Source organism: Meleagris gallopavo, chromosome Z, assembly GCF_905368555.1.
Source record: "Meleagris gallopavo chromosome Z, MGAL_WU_HG_1.1, whole genome shotgun sequence".
NCBI classification, from domain to species: Eukaryota; Metazoa; Chordata; class Aves; order Galliformes; family Phasianidae; genus Meleagris; species Meleagris gallopavo.
This window is the reverse complement of record NC_139435.1, coordinates 12,472,976-12,493,243: the sequence shown is the minus strand read 5'-3', so window position 1 is coordinate 12,493,243 and position 20,268 is coordinate 12,472,976. Positions and strand designations below refer to the sequence as shown.

The 20,268-nt window shown below is 39.5% G+C and overlaps 1 protein-coding gene across 1 annotated transcript in view; it reads left to right on the top strand.

Moving 5' to 3' along the window:
* The first annotated feature begins 346 nt into the window (after positions 1–346).
* RICTOR (RPTOR independent companion of MTOR complex 2) overlaps positions 347–20,268 on the top strand; it is an 80,332-nt gene continuing 60,410 nt past the window's right edge. Inside the window, exons 1-3 of the mRNA XM_085214540.1 lie at positions 347–465; positions 622–669; positions 18,758–18,855. Of these exons, the coding sequence (XP_085070666.1) occupies positions 417–465; positions 622–669; positions 18,758–18,855 (195 nt within the window). The 5' untranslated portion in view covers positions 347–416. The remainder of the gene's footprint in view (positions 466–621; positions 670–18,757; positions 18,856–20,268) is intronic.

Here is a 20,268-nt window from a genome sequence, read left to right as displayed (position 1 = left end):
CACCCGCTGTGCGCGCTGCCACCCGTCATCTTCCGAGCCACCACCGCAACACGGGGCAAGTGCAGCTCTAGGGACAGGAAAAGCGAGCAGGAAAACCTCAAAAAAAAAGAAAAAGAAGAAGAAGGAAAAAAAAAAATCAACAACCCAGAAACCCCCTCTCCTGAGGGCCTGGCCTGCCCCGTGAGGCTGTTGCTGACGGCGCAGGTCCCCCGCTATCCAACCCCCCCCCCCGCCTCAGCCGCCTCCGCGCCGCTCCCGCCGGCGGCGCGACGGGGGGTGGGGGAGGGGGAGAGGGAGGGAAGAGCGGGGCGGGGCGGGGCGGGGCGGAGGCGCCGTAAGCGGCCGTGGCGGCTCCGCGGGGTTTTTCTCGCGAGAGCGGGCGAGGTTTCCGGTGTTGTGACTGCGGGGCCGTAAACATGGCGGTGAGCCTCCGCGCCCGCTCGCTGAGGCACCTCCGCATTCGAGGTAAGGTGCCCGGCCGGGCGGCGCCGCCCGGTTTCCGGCGCCCCGCCGCCCCTCTCACCTGCCGTTCTCCCCCTCACCGCCTTTTTCTGTCTTCCCTCGGCTTTTTTCTCGCCGCCCGCCTAACGCTCTCTCCGCTTACTGTCCCCGTCCCCGCAGGTCGCAACGACAGCGGCGAGGAGAACGTCCCCCTCGATCTCAGCCGAGGTACGGCCCGGGGGCGCTGGGGGCGGGTCGCCGCCCGTTCTCTGGCCGTGTCCCGCCGAGGAGAAGCGGCCTGCAGCTCGGGGCCGGCCGTGGGGCCTGGCTGCCGCACCGAGGGGCTCGAGGAGCGGGGCGGGGAGAGCGGGGCGCGGCTGCGGGGGCTGCCGGCGGGCGTAGGGAGCGGGATCGGCCGTAGGCGGAAGCCCGTGCGCGGACCCGCACCCCGAGGAGGCGGCGGGGCAGACCCGGGGGCGCCGCCGCGGCCGCGGATAGAGATGCGGCGCAGCCTGGGACTGGGTGGGAGCCCTGGGGGAGCCCCGCTGTTGCTCCCGCGGCCGCGCGTGTGGGCTTGCTGCGGCTGAGTTGGCCGCTCCGAGGACCTCGCTTCTATGATCGGGACATTCGTCTGCCGCTTGTGTGCCGACATGCCCTGCTACCCGCTGCTCTCGGAAGTACGCGGGGGACGAGAGGAAGGAAACAACAGTAACGTGCTACACATTAACTAGTTCCCGCTTAGACAAATAACAGCTTGTTCTATACCTGAATGCATTGTCTTGCTGCGTGCCGGGCTCTCCCAAGATGCAGGATAAATGCAGGAAACAAACTGCCTTCAGCAGCAGCAAACCTCCTGTGGATAGAAGATCTGCACCTGAGGCAGGGGATAAAGTAGGAGCTTGCAGCTTTATTGCTCGGTGCCGAGGCAGCTGCTCTCATGAATAGGTTCATTTTGCAAGGAGCTACACAAGGAAGTAATGTAATCAGTGAGATGAAAGTGGGCTGTGAAATTTTGATATAATATACCTAGACTTCAGCAAAGTCTCTGACACCGTCTCCCACCGTTTTCTCCTGGCAAAGCTGGCAGCCCATGGCTTGGACAGGTACACTCTTTGCTGGGTAAAGAGCTGGCTGTGTGGCCAGGCCCAAAGAGTGTTGGTGAATGGAGTTAAATCCAGCTAATGACCAGTTACAAGTGGTGTTCCCTAGGGGTCAGTAGTGAGGCCTGTCCTGTTCAATATGTTTATTGATGACCTGAATGATGGCATTGAATGCACCCTCAGTAAGTTTGCAGATTACACCAAGTTAGGAGGAAGTGTTGACATGCCTCAGGCTAGGATGGTCCTACAGAGGGATCTGGACAGACTGGATTGCTGGGCTGAGGCCAATGGGATGAAGTTCAACAAGATCAAGTGCTGAATCTTGCAGTTTAGTCATAACAACCTCAGACAATGTTACAGGGTTGAGGCAGAGTGGCAGAGACACTGTATGGGGAAAAAGGACTTGAGGACATTGATGCTCAGCTGAATGTGAGCCAGGTGGCCAAGAAGGCCAACAACATCCTGACTTGTATCAGAAATAGTGTAACCGGCAGGAGCAGGGAGATGGTCGTCCCCACTACTCAACTCTGTTGAGTCCCCATCTTGAGTACTGTGTTCAGTTTTGGACTCCTCAGTACAAGAAAGACGTCAAGGCCCTGGATCATGTCTAGAGAAGGGCACCAAAGATGGTGAAGGCTCTGGAGCACAAGTCTTAGGAGGAGCAGCTGAGGGAACTGGGATCGTTCAGTGTGAAGAGGATGCTCAGAGGAGACTTTATTGCTCTATAAGTACCTGAAAAGAAGTTTGTGGTGAGGTGGGGGTTGGCCTCTTCTAGGTAACAGTGAAAGGATTAGAGGGAGTGGCCTTAAGTTGCACCCTGGGAAATTCAGATTAGATATTAGGAAAAACTTCTCTGAAACAGTGGTAGGGGCTGGAATGGGCTGTCCAGGAAGACGGTTGAGTCACCATCCTTGGAAGCATTCAGGAAACTTTTAGATGTGGTATTGAGGGATGTGGTTTAGTGGGCAGTGTTGGTGGTAGGTGGACAGTTGGACTGGATAACCTTGGCTGTCTTTTCCAACTGTAATGATTCAGTGTGTGATTCTGCGTAAAGAAAGTATCTATAGTGATTTCGGCTTGAAGTTAGGCTGTATCAACAGTTTCACCTCTAATTCTGTTCTCTTTTTTAACTACTGTTTATTTTTAGAATTTTATTCCTAAGTGGTTTTATGTTTTACCTTGGACTGAAAGCTATCTGTGCCTATATGTATCTTATTTAGAAATGCATTTAGTTCTTAGGAAAAGTTCTGAGTTGTTTCCAGTTTAAAGGAGCAGGTCTTATGTTCTACCTCCTCATCATGGTGTGGATACAATTGCTTTAGAGCAATAACATTAAAACCAGTGTAGCTTCACCAACAGAATGTGGCATGAAGGCCTAAACTGCCCAAACACATGACACAGCTGTTACTGTAAGTAGTGTTATCTGTTTGTGAAATTTACGGAATCAGGATTTTAATGAATGTGTTTAGTAACCTTTTTACATTGTGTAACACTGAGCTGTTCTGATGTGTATTGTTCTTATGCAAAATTTAAATGCTGGAGTGGTGACTTTTAGATCTGTTGGAGATCTTTTACTGAATTCATAAGGCATCTGTAGTATGGGTTTTTCTCTTCCATGAGGTGTTTTAAGCCACCTGTAGATCCAATGAGACTCTTATTGGTAACAATTAACCCTTACAAAAATTGAAGGATTTGGTTGGTTTAGACAAAAACACTGGCCAGTAATGATATGGAGAATTTTGAATATAAAGCTAAAATACGAATGAAAATGTCTCAGTGATCAGCTAATTAAGCTGATTTCCTGATGATAACCTGATTGCCTCACTGAACACAGAGTGAATGTTCTTTTTCTTACTGTTAGAATAGCTACATAAGCAGTTAGTTTAAATATTTTAAATTCTCATATTCCTGTATAGTTACACTGTTTAGATTGACTCTATTGAGCTGATGGCGTAGTTTTCCCACATGGCTCACCTTTTTAGTAACTTAAAATAATATTCTACTGTTTTTCGTTTTCCCAGCTTTGTGTAACCTGGAGTATCTGAGTTGGGTAAAGTAGAAAATTGCCATTAACAAATCATCAAGCATATATTTTAGCTACAGTGATCTCCTTATTATTATGTGAATTCTAATTGATGTTGCCTTGTATTAAGCAGGTTCTTGTGTAGTGAGGGTTTGAGGAAAAAAGACATGGCATACAAATCAGACCTTTAGTTGTCCATAGCTGTGGACTGTGTAAGGGGCCAGTGCTGTTAGTAAGTATTTCAGAACTAAGAACAGATGAAGGGAGGGTGCCAGCCTTGCTTATGTTGCTTTGAGTTTTGCTTCTTTCATTCTGCTTCTTTCTATCTCTTAGTGCAGAGTACTCCAGGAATACCTTGCTGCCTGCAGAGTTGGTCTGCCTTTTCCTTATCTGTCTGTTCCTGTCCACTGCTGTTGTTTGGGGATTACCAGTGCTTCCCAGAACGCACCATGTAGTTTGTTTATTATGTTATTTTTATCATGCCTAGTGTAGTGGATTTCATTCATTGGAGCTCTTTAGCATTCTGCATTTTCAAAAACAGTACTGTAATGTTTATGAAGGGTATTTTGTATTGTGGTGCATTGTGTGTTTGAGCTGTTAAACGTAGTGGTGTAAAGTTTGAGATTTGTTTGTTTTTTGAAAGTTTTCTGTCACTCAGGTCAGGCTATTCCTGTTTGTCTTTTAAGACAATTCTAATGAATCTTATGTGGTGGCAATGGTTTTCTTAACCTTTTTTTTCCTATAAAATCAGTTTTCTGAAAACATGGTCAGATCTGGAAAAATTATGATAAACTGGTTGTGTTTGACTTTTTAAGGCTATATATTGACTCATCTTTTGATTATAAAATTATTAATTGGGATTCATTGTACTCAACTTTTGGCCTTGTGTTATATTACCTTCTCAGAATAGAAAAGGAAAAGGAGGACAGATTCACCACTAGCGCAACTCCCATTGCAGTCATCTGGAAGGAATTAGTGATGGGATGAGGCAGACTGGTTTAATTAGACTCCTGAAATCAAACTCCTAACTACTTAAAGCCAGAGAGGACAATTGGGATTATTGACCAGGTTATCACATTCAGTAGGAATTCTTGCTTTGAGTCTGGTGTCACGTCTGTAACTGTACTGCAAGCATTTCATACTGTTAGCATAATTAATCTTAGTTCCTAACTATTTTGCAGGGGTTCCTAGCTGAACCCCTGAGCTCCTTTACCTCCCAAAGCCCTAGCCGTTCTGCAAGACTTGTGTAATATCTCTTGCTTTGCTCCTGTCTGTTACAGAATTTACTTACAAACTAATTTTGAAAATTGGTTACTGTTTCAGTATTGCCTTACACTGCTGTGACCCACACCCCTGCTTTGGGGCCTATCAACTTCTGTAAGAGCTCTGGCAGTTTGAATGAGAACTGTTCTTTATAGTGCCTTATCTGTAGGCAGCGTCCTTTTTTTGTGCTTTGTTCAGGAGAGCCCCATATTTGTGTGTGTTCCTGTAGTTCTGAGCCTGCAGTGTCTATCAGGAGCTTTCCAGAGGTCACTTATTCCCTGCTGTGTTTGCGAGATAGAAGGGTGCAGATAGAACTGCTGAGGACGGATGAGCCAAGTTCATGACTATCTGTTTCCTTCTTTTCAAGGGTAACAGTCTTCACTTTTTGACATTGTGCTTTTTAATTAAATGAAATGCACCTTCTGCATCTTCAGTTTATAATTGGTAAACATGCATTACAAGATGCTACTTTGATTTAGCGGCTTTTCTTGTACTGATTTGCTTTTGTGCTGAGTCTTAGTTACAGCAAGAGACAAGTATGAATAAAGTAGCTGAGAACTGGCTTTTTTTCTCCTTGAGAGTTAGCTTAATTAATTGGCATGTTGCTATCTGAAAAAATATCCCCCTTCTCCACCATTTCAATGTAACACATAGGAATTCTGTTTAACTTCACAAAATCTGACGTATTACCTTTCTTACTGTGCTTACATTACTTTAAACCGTGTTATATCTGATTCCACGTGCCCACATGGCAAATTACAATGCACCGAATGCAGGACAAAAGTCTCAGGAGGCTATTTGCAATTTGCTGTCCACAAAAATGTTGGGGGTTCGAGGGTTATTTGAGGGGTAGTTAAAGAAGGCTGAATGAATTTTATTTCCAAATTCAACTTGAGACTTGGTGACTGCTTCATTTCCAATTTCCTTCATCAATAAAAAGGAAGCAGGGAGGAATGCTGCCCACCTGCCTAATACTGAGAGCTTTAGTTGTGGGGGAGGGGGTGTGTGTGTGTGTGTGTGTGTGTGTGTGTGTGTTGGGAGGGGGGAATGATTTTGGAGTCCTTACAAGAAGGCAGTAAGGAAGATGTGGAGGTGCTGGTTGGTGTATTCTTTCTTGTAGACTCAGTCTTCTGCTTTAATGGCAAGACTGTTAGAGAGGAACTTCCAGTTCTTCTTTGCGCACAGTTGTGATACATGATCTGGCTTGAGGATATGGAAAAGCAGAGCTCCTCTGCCCTTAAAAACATGATTTTTAAAATACCCAAATAAAATGTATGAGCCCTTGCTTCACAGTCTGCCTTCATTGGTTGGGTTACTGTAATAGGATGCTTGTATTAGCAAATCACACAGAGCAAGCTGCTTTTTACTTCCTTTGAGTATCTGTAACAGAAGCTGTAATAGTAGCAAGAAGGTATTTAGCAACAGCTTTTTGCAGCTCAAGGATATGGAGAGTCAATCTAGGAAGCAGTTGAAGGGTTATCTTATATGCCTGGCTGTCTGAAAAATTCTCAACCTCATTGTTTTTGAATATAGCTGCTTTAATTTTTTTTAAAGCAGTTTAGACTTCAAGAGGGGAACTGATTACTAATGGCAACCTGATAGCTTTTTAGACGACATGTAACCTTTTGGTAGATTTTAAAAGCAGGGGAATTAGGGGGGCTCAGCATATACACTCCAAAATTAAAACATACGCTTAACTATCTACACATGTCCTTTGAGTTGCCATTGTTTTGGAATAATGCAGTAGCTTGGTTAGATTAATAACACTTGCATATTTTTGGCTGTACTTCCTAAAATATTACTGCTTTTACAGCTGTAAGATTTTTCAAAACTACTAGAGTGGTGTTTGCTTTTACAGTATTTTCACTTTCATTTCTTGAAAACAGGAGCTACATCTTCGAGGGGGGGAAAAAAATCATGAAAAGGCAATTCTGAAAACTTGATTTGCATCTATACTTAGCATTAAGGTATCTGCAGGAGCTCAGCATTTCACTGTCTTTGAATATCTCATGTTTCTTGAAAAGTTCTAGCATCACAAAATTTGTTTGTTTTTTATGGGTGGGTTTTATGTTTTTAGTGTGGTGGTTTAAATTGGTCTACAAATCTCAGCACTTTATTTCTGAAGGGCAGAAATTATAATTGCCATTCTAATAACTTGTGATTTCGTTTTGTATTTGACAAAAGAGATTGTTTTGAGATTTAAAATAGTATAAGTAAGTTCTTATGTATTTAAGCAATGCTGTGTTTTCACAACAGTATAGTCTGTTTATGGCCTTTTTTGGGTTTCTAGTTAGAGTCTTACCGAAATCTCTAGTCTGTTACCTTCCTGATAGGAGTGTTTTATTATTTGTCATCAATACTTTTCTGCCTTTCTTATCCTTGGCTTCCTTCCTTCTTTTAAACTAACACAGTGCTTAATTTCTGCTTTTTTTTTTTTGTCAGAACCTACTCAGGGTAGCTGCTATATAAAAAAAAAAAAATGCACAGCCTTCATCATAATTGCAGTAAATAAGGAAGCTATGTCAACAGTAGCCTTCCCAGGAAGAAATACATCGGACTTTTGCCCTATCTTGTAATCTTTAAGCAGTTTACCAATTAGGTAGCAAACTTGAAATTTTTTCCTTTTAAACTTAGAGGAGATGCTCAATATCAACATTAAAAGTGAGAAGAAGCAATTTATAGTTACATTAAAAAATGGCTCTTTACAAACTGGTTAGATCCCATACAAATTCCAGCATTGCAGTAAGGAATTGATGATAAAATAGTAGCTGACTAGTTTTGTGAATCTGCTGAAAAATTGGATATGCATTTTATCTTTCAGATCGAAATGTGCCGCTGCCTGCATCATATAATTTTTTAAATTACATGTTACCTACCTAAAAAGCAGGCTAGTTTTCTTAGAGCTAAGATATAAACATGCAGCACCAGGCTTTGAAAACTACATAATAGATTACATAAAATAAGAGGTCTGCTTTTCACTAGAAGTGTTTTTTTACTGTGTGCAGGTAGGAAGATGTTTATTCCACAACAAAGGTGATTGCAGACTGAGCAGCTCAGGGATGATCCCTTTCACTACAGAAGGGAAGATGTCACAGCTGTATACGAGTGCTGGCCAGTAGCTGACAAACTGCTTTAACTGGAACACTTGGAACTTTCAAAATAAAATGTTTTGATTTATTGTTGCTCAGAAATCTGTGCAATTAGTGTCTTCATTTATACTGCAGAAGCAATGTTGTTTCACTTGTTAACCATTGCTTTGGTAATGGAAAACTTGTGTGAATGGATCAGAAGAAGGAGTTAGCAGAACTTCAGAACATGGCTAGTGTAGAATATATTTACCAACTCCTTGCAGCTGTTAAAGAGGAAAAATGCTGGTAAAGAGGAGTAAATGAGAAAATGGCTTAAAATAAAGAAAGAAAAATCCTTCTTACAATTGTATTTTTGTAGTTGTATGACTGAATTATTTTATCTCTGTAGGACTCATGTTCTTACATTTTTGTTGTATTATTCAGTGGTGTACCAGTGTGCATCTAAATAGTTGCTTGAATATGTGTAAGTATGTATTATGACGAAGTCAATAATCAAAATTCTGGCTGAACAGCAATATTCTTAGAATCCAAATTTATTGATAATTTAGACTGAGTGATGGAGACTCCATGGAAGTTTCCTGAAAGGTGAGCTTTTGTGCTAGTTGCTATTTTGGCTGCATGTGATCTTTTAGTCAAGAAGGTGTTTTCCAACAGTTCAACAATCTACTTTTTATTTATTGTAGAAATTAAATATATTTAATTGCGTGAGACATAAACTAAAAACAACAAAGATTTTGAATCCCATTTCAGTTGGAGAAATGTGAAGTTAAGAAAATTTTAGGCTGCTTATTAGTGATAATATGAGTAACCTGGTGAGTCTTAAGAACAAGAGGATGTCGAAGTGGTGAGGATGGGTTGGGACACTTATCTACCCACAAAAAAAACAGACAATGGAATAAATCTGTGACTAATCTTCTTCCTTTATTACCTCCTGAACAGTACTGATATTAGAAGTGAGCTTTAGCAACCTCAAACTTAAAGAATTTAAAATGCGTTCAGCTCCTGTTATGCAAGCTGTATGTGGTTCTCATGGGTAGACTTACTGGAATTTTCTTTTGTGAAATAAAAAAAAGTGGAAAAAATGTTTATTTTCTGTTCCCATAGATTGGCTAAATGTAGTTTTTTAGGCTAGCAAGTTTCTTCAGCAAGATGGCTAAGATTTCACCATAGAAAAGTCTTTAAATTAGATGTCTTCTGTGCTTAAAAAATTTGTGCTTACATTTTCTTGTGAAATGTATAGTGTGATTATGACTTTTCCTGCCCTTTCTCTAAAAGTAACTGTTAAGAGAGAATAAAAGCTTTGAACAGTCAATCACAACTGTGATTAAATGTCCTCTCTGCAGTTTCTAACAGTCATCATCCTGTGTGCTATTTAGAAATCTTCTAGTTATAGTCTTCTGAGGAGGTAGTTATCACATCATATGATCAGCGTAGTGTAAAGAGTTCCTGCTGCTGTTGGTGCTGTTTGTGAATTACCTACAGTTTGCAGTTATTTACCTTTATTCATGTTTGGATTTGAAGTTAATAGTTTGCTCTTTCTCTGTATTGACAAGTTGCCTCATGTCTTTATCAGCAGATTTGGTGATCCCACCTCAGGGTAAGGGAGCTAAGTTATTGATAATTGCATGAGACCCTGTGGAGCAGAATTTTCTGGGGACAGAGGGTAGCTACAGGCACCTTGCAGTTCATCAGTAAGGGCCATTTAGCTGGACTACATTTTTGTTTTTGGGTTCTTGAACAAGTTAAAACGTTTGCAGACAGGATTAAAGTGCTGCTTGGGAAAATGTTCTTCGATATGATCGAGTTCCTCCCTTTCAGAAATTTTCTGCTAATATCAGTGATAGTATTATTAATCTGCTTGTTAGCTCAATAATATTCAAGGAAACACATGATCAAAATTACTTTGTGTAGTTTTGAAAGAAGATTTGCATGATATACAAACCAAACAGGAGTGCATGATGTGGAGCAGTCAGTGCAGATCTTCTTAGAGCTACTAGAAATTATGGCTGGCCTGAATTCTCCTTTCAGAATTCAGGAAAGAAGAATATTAGTTGGAGGGATTAAATATAAATTTCCAAACCAGTACAATAAACTTTTATTCCCCACTCAAATTGTTACATGATCTAGAAAATATTGATGTCAAGCCATTGAGTGCGGTTGATGCACCGGGGGGGTGGGTTATCATCCAGAGAGACCAAGAGAGCCTTGAGCACTGGGCTCAGGTGCACGTCCTGTGGTTAAAGAAATCCAAGTACAAGGTCTTGCACCTGGGTTGAGGCAACCCCCACTACCAATACAAGCTGGGGAATTAAAGGATTGAGTACAGTCCTACTGAAAAAAACAGGGAGTTCTGGTGAATGGGAAGCTGGACATGAACCAGCAGTGTGCCCTCACAGCCCAGAAAACCAACCATATCCTGGACTGCATCAAAAGATGCGTGGCCAGTAGGGTGAGGGAGGTGATCCTGCCCAGCTGCTCTGTGCTGGTGAGGCCTCACCTGGGATATTGTGTCCAGGTATGGAGTCCTCAGTACAGGAGATGCACCAAATCACGTCCAGAAGTGGACCACAAATGTGATCCAGGGGATGGAACACCTGTCCTAAGAGGACAGACTGAGAGAGCTGAGGCTGTTCAGCCTGGACAGGAGAAGGCTGTGAGGTGACCTGAGAGTGGCCTTTCAGTTTCTGAAGGGGAGCTACAGGAAAGAAGGGAACAGACATTTTAGCAGTGTTTGTGGTGACAGAACAAGGGGAAATGGTTTCAAGCTTAAAGAGGATAGATTTAGGTTGGATATAAGTAAAATCTCCTCTACAGTGAGGATGGTGAGGCACTGGAATAGGTTGCCTGGAGATGTGATTGTTGCCCCATCCCTGGAGATTTTAGCCCTAGTCAACCTGATCTAGCTGTGGATGTCCCTGTTCGCTGCAAGGGAGTTAGACTAGATGACCTTTAAAGGTCCTTTCTAACTTTAAGGATTCTATGAATCTATAAGACTAACTTGATTTCCGTATAACATAACCAATGTTACAGATCTGGCAAAGGGTTATCTTCCAGCTTCTTACCTTTTTACCAACTTTTCAACAAAATAGCTGTGGTACTGGGTTGTTCCTGCCTTGCAGCCTGCTTTTGACAGCAGATAATTGGTACAATAAAGAGAATAGGAGAGCGGGAGCATAGTCACCCTACCACTGAGGTTTTCCTGGCCTCCAGCAGTTCATGATTGAGTTTGGTTTTTCTTCTTTCTTCTTACTTAATATCTAAATTTCTGTGTGTTACAACAAGTTCTTTTAGACTGTAAGTGTATGTACTGTAAGAATTTATTTCAGTATTTTAATAGGAACTGCTAACATCAGGACTTTTGTTTGGAGTCTAATTTCAGCTTGATTTTAATAATTAGTATATTCATCTGTTACTGTAGAAAGATGAAAATGTTTTTCATGGGGGAGAAAAATATGCGGAATATATGAAGATTATATATACACCAGCAATGATTGGTAAGGCTCTTGGCAGTGACATCACATCTTCCTGATGTTTGAGAGCTACAGCAATCCTTCATGTGCTGAACAGACAAATTACTGAATGAATTTTGAAACCTATCTTGGTCCCTTATGTAGTTGTAACTTGAAACTTATTTTCAAAATTGATATTTGAGGAAACTTAGGCAGGACAATTGCTTGTATATTACTCTAAAGAATTTAAAGAATCAGCTGTTTATCAAAAACAAGTATTGGTTTTATCCTTTGGAATGGGTTTTCTTTGGTTATGTCTTGTTGTGTTCAAAGTTTAAAGGTATTTTAAGTTGTCTCTAGCAGTCCAAAATACTTCAGTGATGCAAAGCCTTCAGCTTTGTTCAGTGCTTTTGTTAGAGCAGTAATATTGTAGCTTTAGATGCTATGAATGTTGTTAACATTTTAACTATAAAACCTGTTTTTCTTGAGTTCTATTAGTAAAAGAAAACTGTCTACAAATGTGGCATACAAGATGACATACTGTGAATAATTAACATAGTCCAAGGGTGAGAATGTATGCTTAGGTTGAGTTTTCTACAAACATGATCTCAATGGGTTGGTTTGATGTATAATATTCTAAGAGGATAACTTGGAAAATAGTGCATTTCTTGAACTGCTCTCCCCACTTCAAGCTGAATGCAATGTGAGAGTTATTAAATGTCACAGTATACTTGGGAATCTTTTTAAAAAATATATTTAACTTGCATTAGTTTATATATTGCATCTTAAAGTCTGTACAATTACAATAGGCTCTTAAACTTTACTTGCTTGTTTACTTACAGAAGTATATGCAAAAAAATAAATATGAGAAGTTAAATTCATGAATGTAATCCTGATATAAAGCTATTTTGTTCTGAGATCCTCGCTTTTCCTAGATTCTACTTGTTATATGTTGTTTCTTGTATTGCTTTCTAGACACTTATAAATCTGAAGCTTAATTTCTCTCTGACTGATGCAGGTAGAAGAGCAATTCTTTTGCTTTCTTAGTATCTCTCTAATATCTCTTAATATCTCTTAATATCTCTCTAGATGTGCTTTCTCTATTGCTGTGCTGCTTTCATGTATTCTTAGCCTTCTTGAGCAGCGTGAGTGAAAATAAGCTTAGTACTTCGATTTTCTCTTTTTGTGATCTGGACTTTTGCATTCAAACTAGAGTGCTTTATGTATTGTTCACCTATGGAAAATATAGGAAACAACCTAAGTAAATTTGTGCTTACATCCTGCTAGAATCACTGCTTTTGGTCAACTCTACTTTTATGGGAATGTTCTCAGTTGTTAAACCTAAGGCTTGTAATAAATTGCTGTTTTTATTTTAATTTAAAGTTTTTGGTGGTAATTTAGCAACACTTGCATGTCACTTTATACCAGAGCAAAGCATATGGCACCTTGCAAATTCAAGTAATAGTTTTATCTTCGTTCATAGAGTGAGTCTGTATTTCTTTGTTTTCAACACAGTAGTATGTGCGTAATGTTCAGATGTAGAGATGATTCTCTGTAATTTTTTTTCCTTTAGATTGAAGGTATATTTCAGTATTACTGTGTTTTGTTTTTTGGAAGTTATAGGCTGAAAGTGTACCATCCATACACTAGCTTGTTGTTTTAATTCTGGCAAAGTTTGGTTCTCGTTGTGTCCATATCAATAATTCAGAAGTTATCTCTTTCCTTTCTTATATAGTTGTCATTTCTTCCATTGTTCTCAGAACTTCTTGTTTTTTCTTCTGTATAGTTTCCACATGTTGAATTAGGTGTAAATTAAAAATATTTCGTATTATTAGAATGGTTTACAATGGATGGATATAATTTCTCTTTTTTTTTTGATTTATGGACAAAAAGCATTTTAGTAGATTGTCATCTAGACTTGCATGGCACCACTAAGTAACAGATTCCTAATAATTCATTGCTTTAATAACTGATAACTCATGGTTATTTCAGTGGAAACAAAGAACAGTGTATTAATGTTCGTAGATATTTCCTTCATTTTGACAGCATGTTCATCAACAAGCCACTAAAAGCAACCTTGCAGCATTTGACTGTGTAGCAGTTAGTCTTAGAAAAAAAAAAAATCTGTACTAAACATAGAGGTGCAAGTTAAACAAGGTCATAGAATCATTTAGGGTTGGAAAAGATTGCGAAGATCACTCCCTTAGTATGAGGAAGGTATCTCCTGTGACATTGTTCTTACACAATTACTAAATGCTTCTGTTAAGTACAATTTCCTTCTCTAAGAAAAGTATTTAGCCAAATTTAGTCTCTTATCTCACTTCTTTTCACTTTGATCCTAGTATGTGTGATAGCAGCCATAGTGCAGTCTTTCACTTGAGTTTACTTGGTGTTATGTGTCGTGTTTTGTGTTCAGCCACTGACATAGCATCTCAGAACTAATGTGTATGTAAGCATACACTCTTCAGTTTAACTCATGCCTAACTTCAGAGTTACTGAATTATTTGTATGCTAAAACCTACTATTCTTGTTTGCTTGTTATTGACATATACATAACAGAATAGTAAATTGACATGTAGCTAGTGCATGTTGGTCAGCAATATCTGCCAGGGGAGAGAGGGAGGGAGTCGTCACTCCTGGTAACATAGCTGTTGCTGGTCTTGTTTCATTTCTGCATTGGATGGAACGTTGTTTTGTGTAGCTGGAGCTCTGTGGTGATGTTATTTACTCTCAAGAGAATGAGATCTGTCTGAATGCATTGCGTTTTCTCACTGAGGGGAAAAAAACTGTTACAGTCCTGAAGGGATGAAAAAAATGAGTCAGATGCTAAAAGACCACAGGAGTTTAAGAACAAACAGTAAAAAAACAACTTTGAAGACTTCTGATGTATATACATCTGTGAATTACTTTAAGGTGTAGAGTGGCTGAAGTGTTGAGGCTAGGGTTTTTAAAATATCAAGTATTGCTGTGGGCTAAAGACGATATGTACTGGACTTCATGCTGCACTGTTATTCAGTGCAAACAGCTATGGATTAAGAACTGTGTGCTTGGTGTGAGAATACCCACAACACTGAGATCTGCTACTTCCATAAAGGAAAAATGGATACGTAGAAAACCAGACATTAATGTTCATAAAGCTAAGCTGTAGCAAAACACAGATGGCCTGGCTTGGAAGTTTTGTATATATCAACAAGTTTTTTAGATTTGAGACAATGGCTTTCCATATGTTGATCAGAACAACTTGGCAAGTGTAGGAGCCCAGGTGAAAATACAGTGCCTGACTTATATCTAATGAGTCACTTCAGCTGAAAGGGGTATGTCTTTGTTCCACCACTGTCTGTGAGTGTCTTGGTGTCTGAGACTTGTGTAGCTTGTTGCATGACTTCAGGACTGGATCCAGTAACCCAGCAAAAAAACAATGCAACCAAAAGAATGAGAAGTAGACTGCAGTTAGTTAAGCAGAAGCATTTTTATGTGAAGCTGGCAAATGCCAGAGTAGTGTAAAGGATAAGGTGTATTATATAGTGGGACAGGGCAGGAGGAAAGAAGTAAGGGAAGGAGTTGTGCATTCTGTGCCTGAGAGGAGCTTTGATCGGCTCAGTCATTTTGCACAACTCCACCCTCAGAATCACCATGGGAAAGAATGTGAAGATATGTTGTTGTTGTTGTTGTGGGCTGACTCACAATGAGTCAGCATCTCAGTGATAAATGAGGTAAAGCCAGGAAATAATAGACTGCTGTGTGGGTCTTAAAAGTTTATAGCTTCTCTTCATCTTTTCCAGATAGAAAAGCAGGAGATACTGAAGGAGTAAGGAGAAAGGGTGCATTAATCAAATCTAAGAAATGTCTGCCGCAGTGGTCTGATAAGAGATATTAAACAAACAAACAAAAAAACCCTGTCCTTGCTGACCCCAACATGTACTGTTAAGCTTGATAATGAAGTATAAAGGCCAGGATATTTATTCTCTGGAGGTCATTCTCAGGCTGCGTGTCATGGGGCTTTTTTGTGTGTCAGGGCTAAACTGTGTTCTTTAGGGTTGTTGAATGATGCTTTTTGGTAATAAGGTGTGCAGTGTTGAGTCTGATCTTTGATAAATAGAAAGTACTGTTGCTTGTTTGAGAGAATCCAAAGTACTTTTTGTCTGTTTTCAAGTCCCATTAGAGTAAGGGACAAAACAGCAAAAAACTGTATCTCCACTGATAAAATCACATTATTTTGTTTAAATTTATGTCTACAATGGGTCTACCTATCTTCCTGTTGGTGTTATTTTTAAGTAAAAAACTTGTTGGAATATCTGAATGTACTTCCTACTTCTGGAAATGTATCATCTATTTCAAAGAACATGAAAAAATGGATGAATATCTCTTGAGTTTAAAACATCACATTCTTAGAAAACAAAACGGAAACAATTCTTCCCAAGTTTAAAGCAAGACTTCAGTGGATAAGTTTGACCCAAAATAATTCTGTAACTTTAGTTCATTCTGATGGAGTGTGTTTTTAAGGTGTGTTTATTTCTTTACTGTCTTGGTTTTTGTGGTGTTCTTCTTTTTCCTCCAGTGCTTTGGCTGTTGATATCGTCAAACTGTGAGCAAGATAACTTGCTGTATTAGTACGATCAACTTGATAGTACGAATGCCTGTTGTATTCTCACAATGTTGCAGATCTGTTGCTAGGGTCCCTATCTTGCTTCAAAGTATTTGTATGCTAGTGCTGTGTTCTGGGAAACACTTGGCTGCTCTGCTAAGCACTGCAGAAATGGTTTCCATCAAACCTTCCTGTCTGTAGGAGTTAAGCCATTTCAGAAAGAGAACGATATTAGAAAAGATACTTTAACTGCTCTTTTTCATATGTGTATAGAATAAAATAATTTTGCACATTTAAACTGGGCAGCTATTCTATAGGGGTATGTCATTGCTAGAGAGTTGTTATAATTGGACATGATGACATAATCATGTCCTAGCTTCTTCATTTCCACATTGTCTACTGTTTTGCAGGGCACATGTTACTTGGTTCCAAGTTTTGCCCACAACATCAGGCAACCAAGTAGAAATGTTTATTCCCAGTGGTACACCAGAAATTTACTAGGTGGTCTCATGTCTTTTCTGACCATATGGTAAGTTTAATTTTGGAGGTTTACTTTCCATGTCTAATCATCTGCATTTTCAAAATTTAAAATTACAGACAAGTTTCTACTAATTTAGGAAAGCTATTGTTTCTGCTTATTCTTCATAGAATGTTCTGGAGAGCTCAGAGACTGCTCTTTCTGATCTTTCCTGTGGCATAAATGGGGTTATGTTACAGGTCCAAACCCATGACAGGCCAAGAAGTGGAAATCAGCTAAACTATTTTCAAAGAAATCAACTTATGAAGAAGTTGTTTTCCTCTTTTGTGTTCCCTTGAAGTTAGGGGTTATGATATGAACTATTTGTACTGCTATAACTGTTCCAACCTGCTTATCTTTGACGTTTCTCTGTAAGACTTGATTTGTTGCAAGCAGCTGAAACTCAGTTAAGTTTCTGGAAAAGCAAGCTGTACAGAAGAATCCTATACTTGGAACAGACAGACTAAAAGTTTTTTTCTCTAATTGCTATGATTTTATTAAAGATTTTGCTGTCCCTCTTACAGAGAAGGAAAGGAGGGTCTGAACAGATACACAGAAGTATTCCAGTTGAAATATAAAGCTTATTGCTTAATTTCAATATGCATGATATTTGGAAAGGGAGGGTGGCTGTTCCTGACAGCTAACTGTGTGTTGCTGGTTTGTGGAAGAGGGTATTTTGTATAAAGCTGGTGATGCTTGAGGTTGATCCCCATCTAAGGAGCCTGTCATCTCAAAATCAAGCTGACCCTTTGTCTAAAAAATAAAAATAATGAAAAAAAAATCCTGATTTCGGGGTGCGATAGAACTTAAGTCATTGCTGTCGGTGTAGTTGAACCAATTGATTCATCTTACTCTAGAGAGAACATCTTGCAGCTATTTGAGTTAATATTTTTAGGATACAGTGGCTGATAGATGAGGTCTCTGTGGACTTCAATAGAGCTGTAACATCTAGAACAGGGTTACATACCAGAATCAAGGAGCTGTCATGTAGTCATCTGTCTTTTAAATAAATTCTGCCTAGTATTCCTGAAACCTCTTTGCTATTATGTTCCAAATACATCCTTCAGATTACTAGTTATGTCTGCTTCTTTAAACTTACCGATCATAAACTGGAGAAGATGGTAAAAAAAATTCAGCTTGCTGTGTAGGCAGGTAGTGAGAAGGTGCTTTCTTCCATATCTGCTTTTGGTTTCCTTTAGATACTGAAAAATATACAAATATGCTTGCAGAGTGAATGGGGAAGTATGAGAGTTTTATTAACAAACCACAACTTTAGTTGTAGCTGCCTATGCTGCGGTAGGAAGCAAGTTTCTTTCACTGGAAATTAGCACTGGGCACAACAAACACAGCTTTCCAGATGTTCAGTGTTTGGAGTCCTCTCAAAGCTTTTTCTTAAGAATGTTTTTTTTTTTCTTTTTTTGGCAACAGTAGATTTCAGTTGTTCATGTATGTAGTCTATTCTTTGTATTTTATTTCAAACTATGGTGGTGTTGACAACATTGTAGTGCTTGGTATCACAAAATACAGTGTCTAATCAAAGACTCCACAACAATCTTGCAAATTTTGCAAGATTGCAAATCAAGAAAATTGTTGAAAACTGTTCTAACTGGGTTCTGCTGAATACAAAGCTTACTGAGTTTGACATAGTAGATTTGTGTGTGTCTCTGTGACAGGCCTGTTCTGTGCTTTTTGTCCTACTGTGTGTATCCCCAGTCTTATTCCCAAAGACAGGAAAATATCATGTCTTCTCCCATGTTTGGTAGTCTACTCTACTACTCTGTTTCTCAGCAAAATATAGGACCAACAACTGGTGTCTGAATCCTGTTAATATGGAGAGCAGAAAAGTCTTGTCTTCCAAAAATCCCATTGACTCTATTTGGAGAGGGGGAGAAAATAAAGTCATGTGGTGAGGTAATAAAGTGTTGTCTTTTTACGTCAGTCTGTGAGTTTACTATTTGTCTTTAAAAATACAGAGGGAGTAACAATTAGTTAAGAGATGCTAAACTGGAGTTTGAGTCATTAAATAAATATTTTTGTAAACCTAAGATGTTGATTAAAATCTGCTGTGAAGAGGAGCAAGACTCCTATTATAGGCTTTATCACTTATTTTGAAAAACTTGGGTGTACCTGTCTTTGATCCTAGGCATAAATCCATCTGCTGCTTGAAGGAAAATGATCTGCATGTTTAGTTAGGAGGAGGAAAATACCATGCTTTGGAAACTGCATGTTGGATGCATGTTTAGATTAGATTTTTTTTTAATTGTCTACTAATAACATGTCTTTTTTTCAGAACCCTGTGATAACATGAGAGAGATTCTTCAGAATGTGGCCAAGTTACAAGGCGTATCAAATATGAGGAAACTAGGCCACTTGAACAATTTTACTAAGGTAGGTACTCATATGATGTCAGAGCAAGTGGTGAAATGGACAAAACACTTTGCATGTACTCTTTCAGATGTCTGTAAAATTCATCAAACAGTATAATAAAATAGTGCGTGAAAGTTTACAAGATTTGTGAGTGGGAAGGAATAAACAAAGACAAGCAAACAAATGAATACAAAGTAATGCTGAAATTTGTGCCTGCTGACTGACTTTGTAGTATTGTAATGCTTAGGAATCTGAATTGTCTCCTAATTCAGGGATTAAGTTGCTCGGATAGAGCTAAAGGATTGGTTCATGCTTCACAGGATTGAATAAAATATCTGAAATGTATGACTCTCTGGATGTTAACTGGCAAAGCATAGTGAGTGGGAGGGTTGTATTAGGGAGCATGATAGGGAGTGGCTTGAGCAGTATTAACAGTGTGAAAGCTGTCAACTTCCATTGTTGATAATGAAAAAGATTTAAAGGATCAATTTCACTAAGTGATCTATATTGCTGATTTTTTTTTAGGTGTTTTTTTTTTTTTTTCAAATTGAAAGTTCCTGATCATGGGAATATAAAAGATCTTTGTTTGAAAGTTTGATAAGTATGTTGGGAGATGGCAGGATTCAGTAGTTAATAACTGCAGAAGGAGATGATAGAGTGAGGAAAGAGACTGTGAAAGAGTCAGAATGAGAGCAAGTGTGATTACTTTTTTTTTTTTTTGATCGAAGAACAGCTTGCGTAAGTGGGCAGAGAAGACTGGGAGGTGAGGAGTGAGTTGGGAAAAAGATGTCTGCTGTAGGATAATGAATAGTTATGGCTTAATAGGTATTCCAGATATCAAGGCAAGAGAGAAATGTATTGCTTTAAGTGGGATAGGCAGCAATGGTGCTACAGTGTTTGTGTTACCTGAGCAAATGTACTGACACACAGGACTTGGTACACCCTTCTGGTAGTGTCACATTTAAGGCTGCATTCTTGGAGATGAAACCTATGTCTCAGCCACACAAGATGGATTCCGCAATTGGCAGTAACCAGGAAAGGAAATGGTAGTAGAGAATTTGTGGGAAAGCAAAGTTTAAATTATCATTGTTTCATGTGATAACATTAAGACAGCCAGGAGGCTACTTAACAGTTTTGAGGTGCTCAAGAATGAAAGATCAGGGGTAAATTTGGAGCCAATTGATATGAGAAGGACAAACATTTATCATAATCTTTCAAGTGGGCATGTTTCTTGGCTGTTGAAAGCACTCCTTATAAATTCTACAACACTCCAGTGATAGCATGAGATACATTTGGCAGGAGCGTGAGTGCTGTGAACAAACTTAAGATAGCAAGTAAACTTGTCTTTTAGTGTTCTAATAACAAAGCTTTAAGTACTTCATCGAGTTGCTTCAGAGTAAATGAAAATGCATATCATTTGCTGAGAAACTGCTT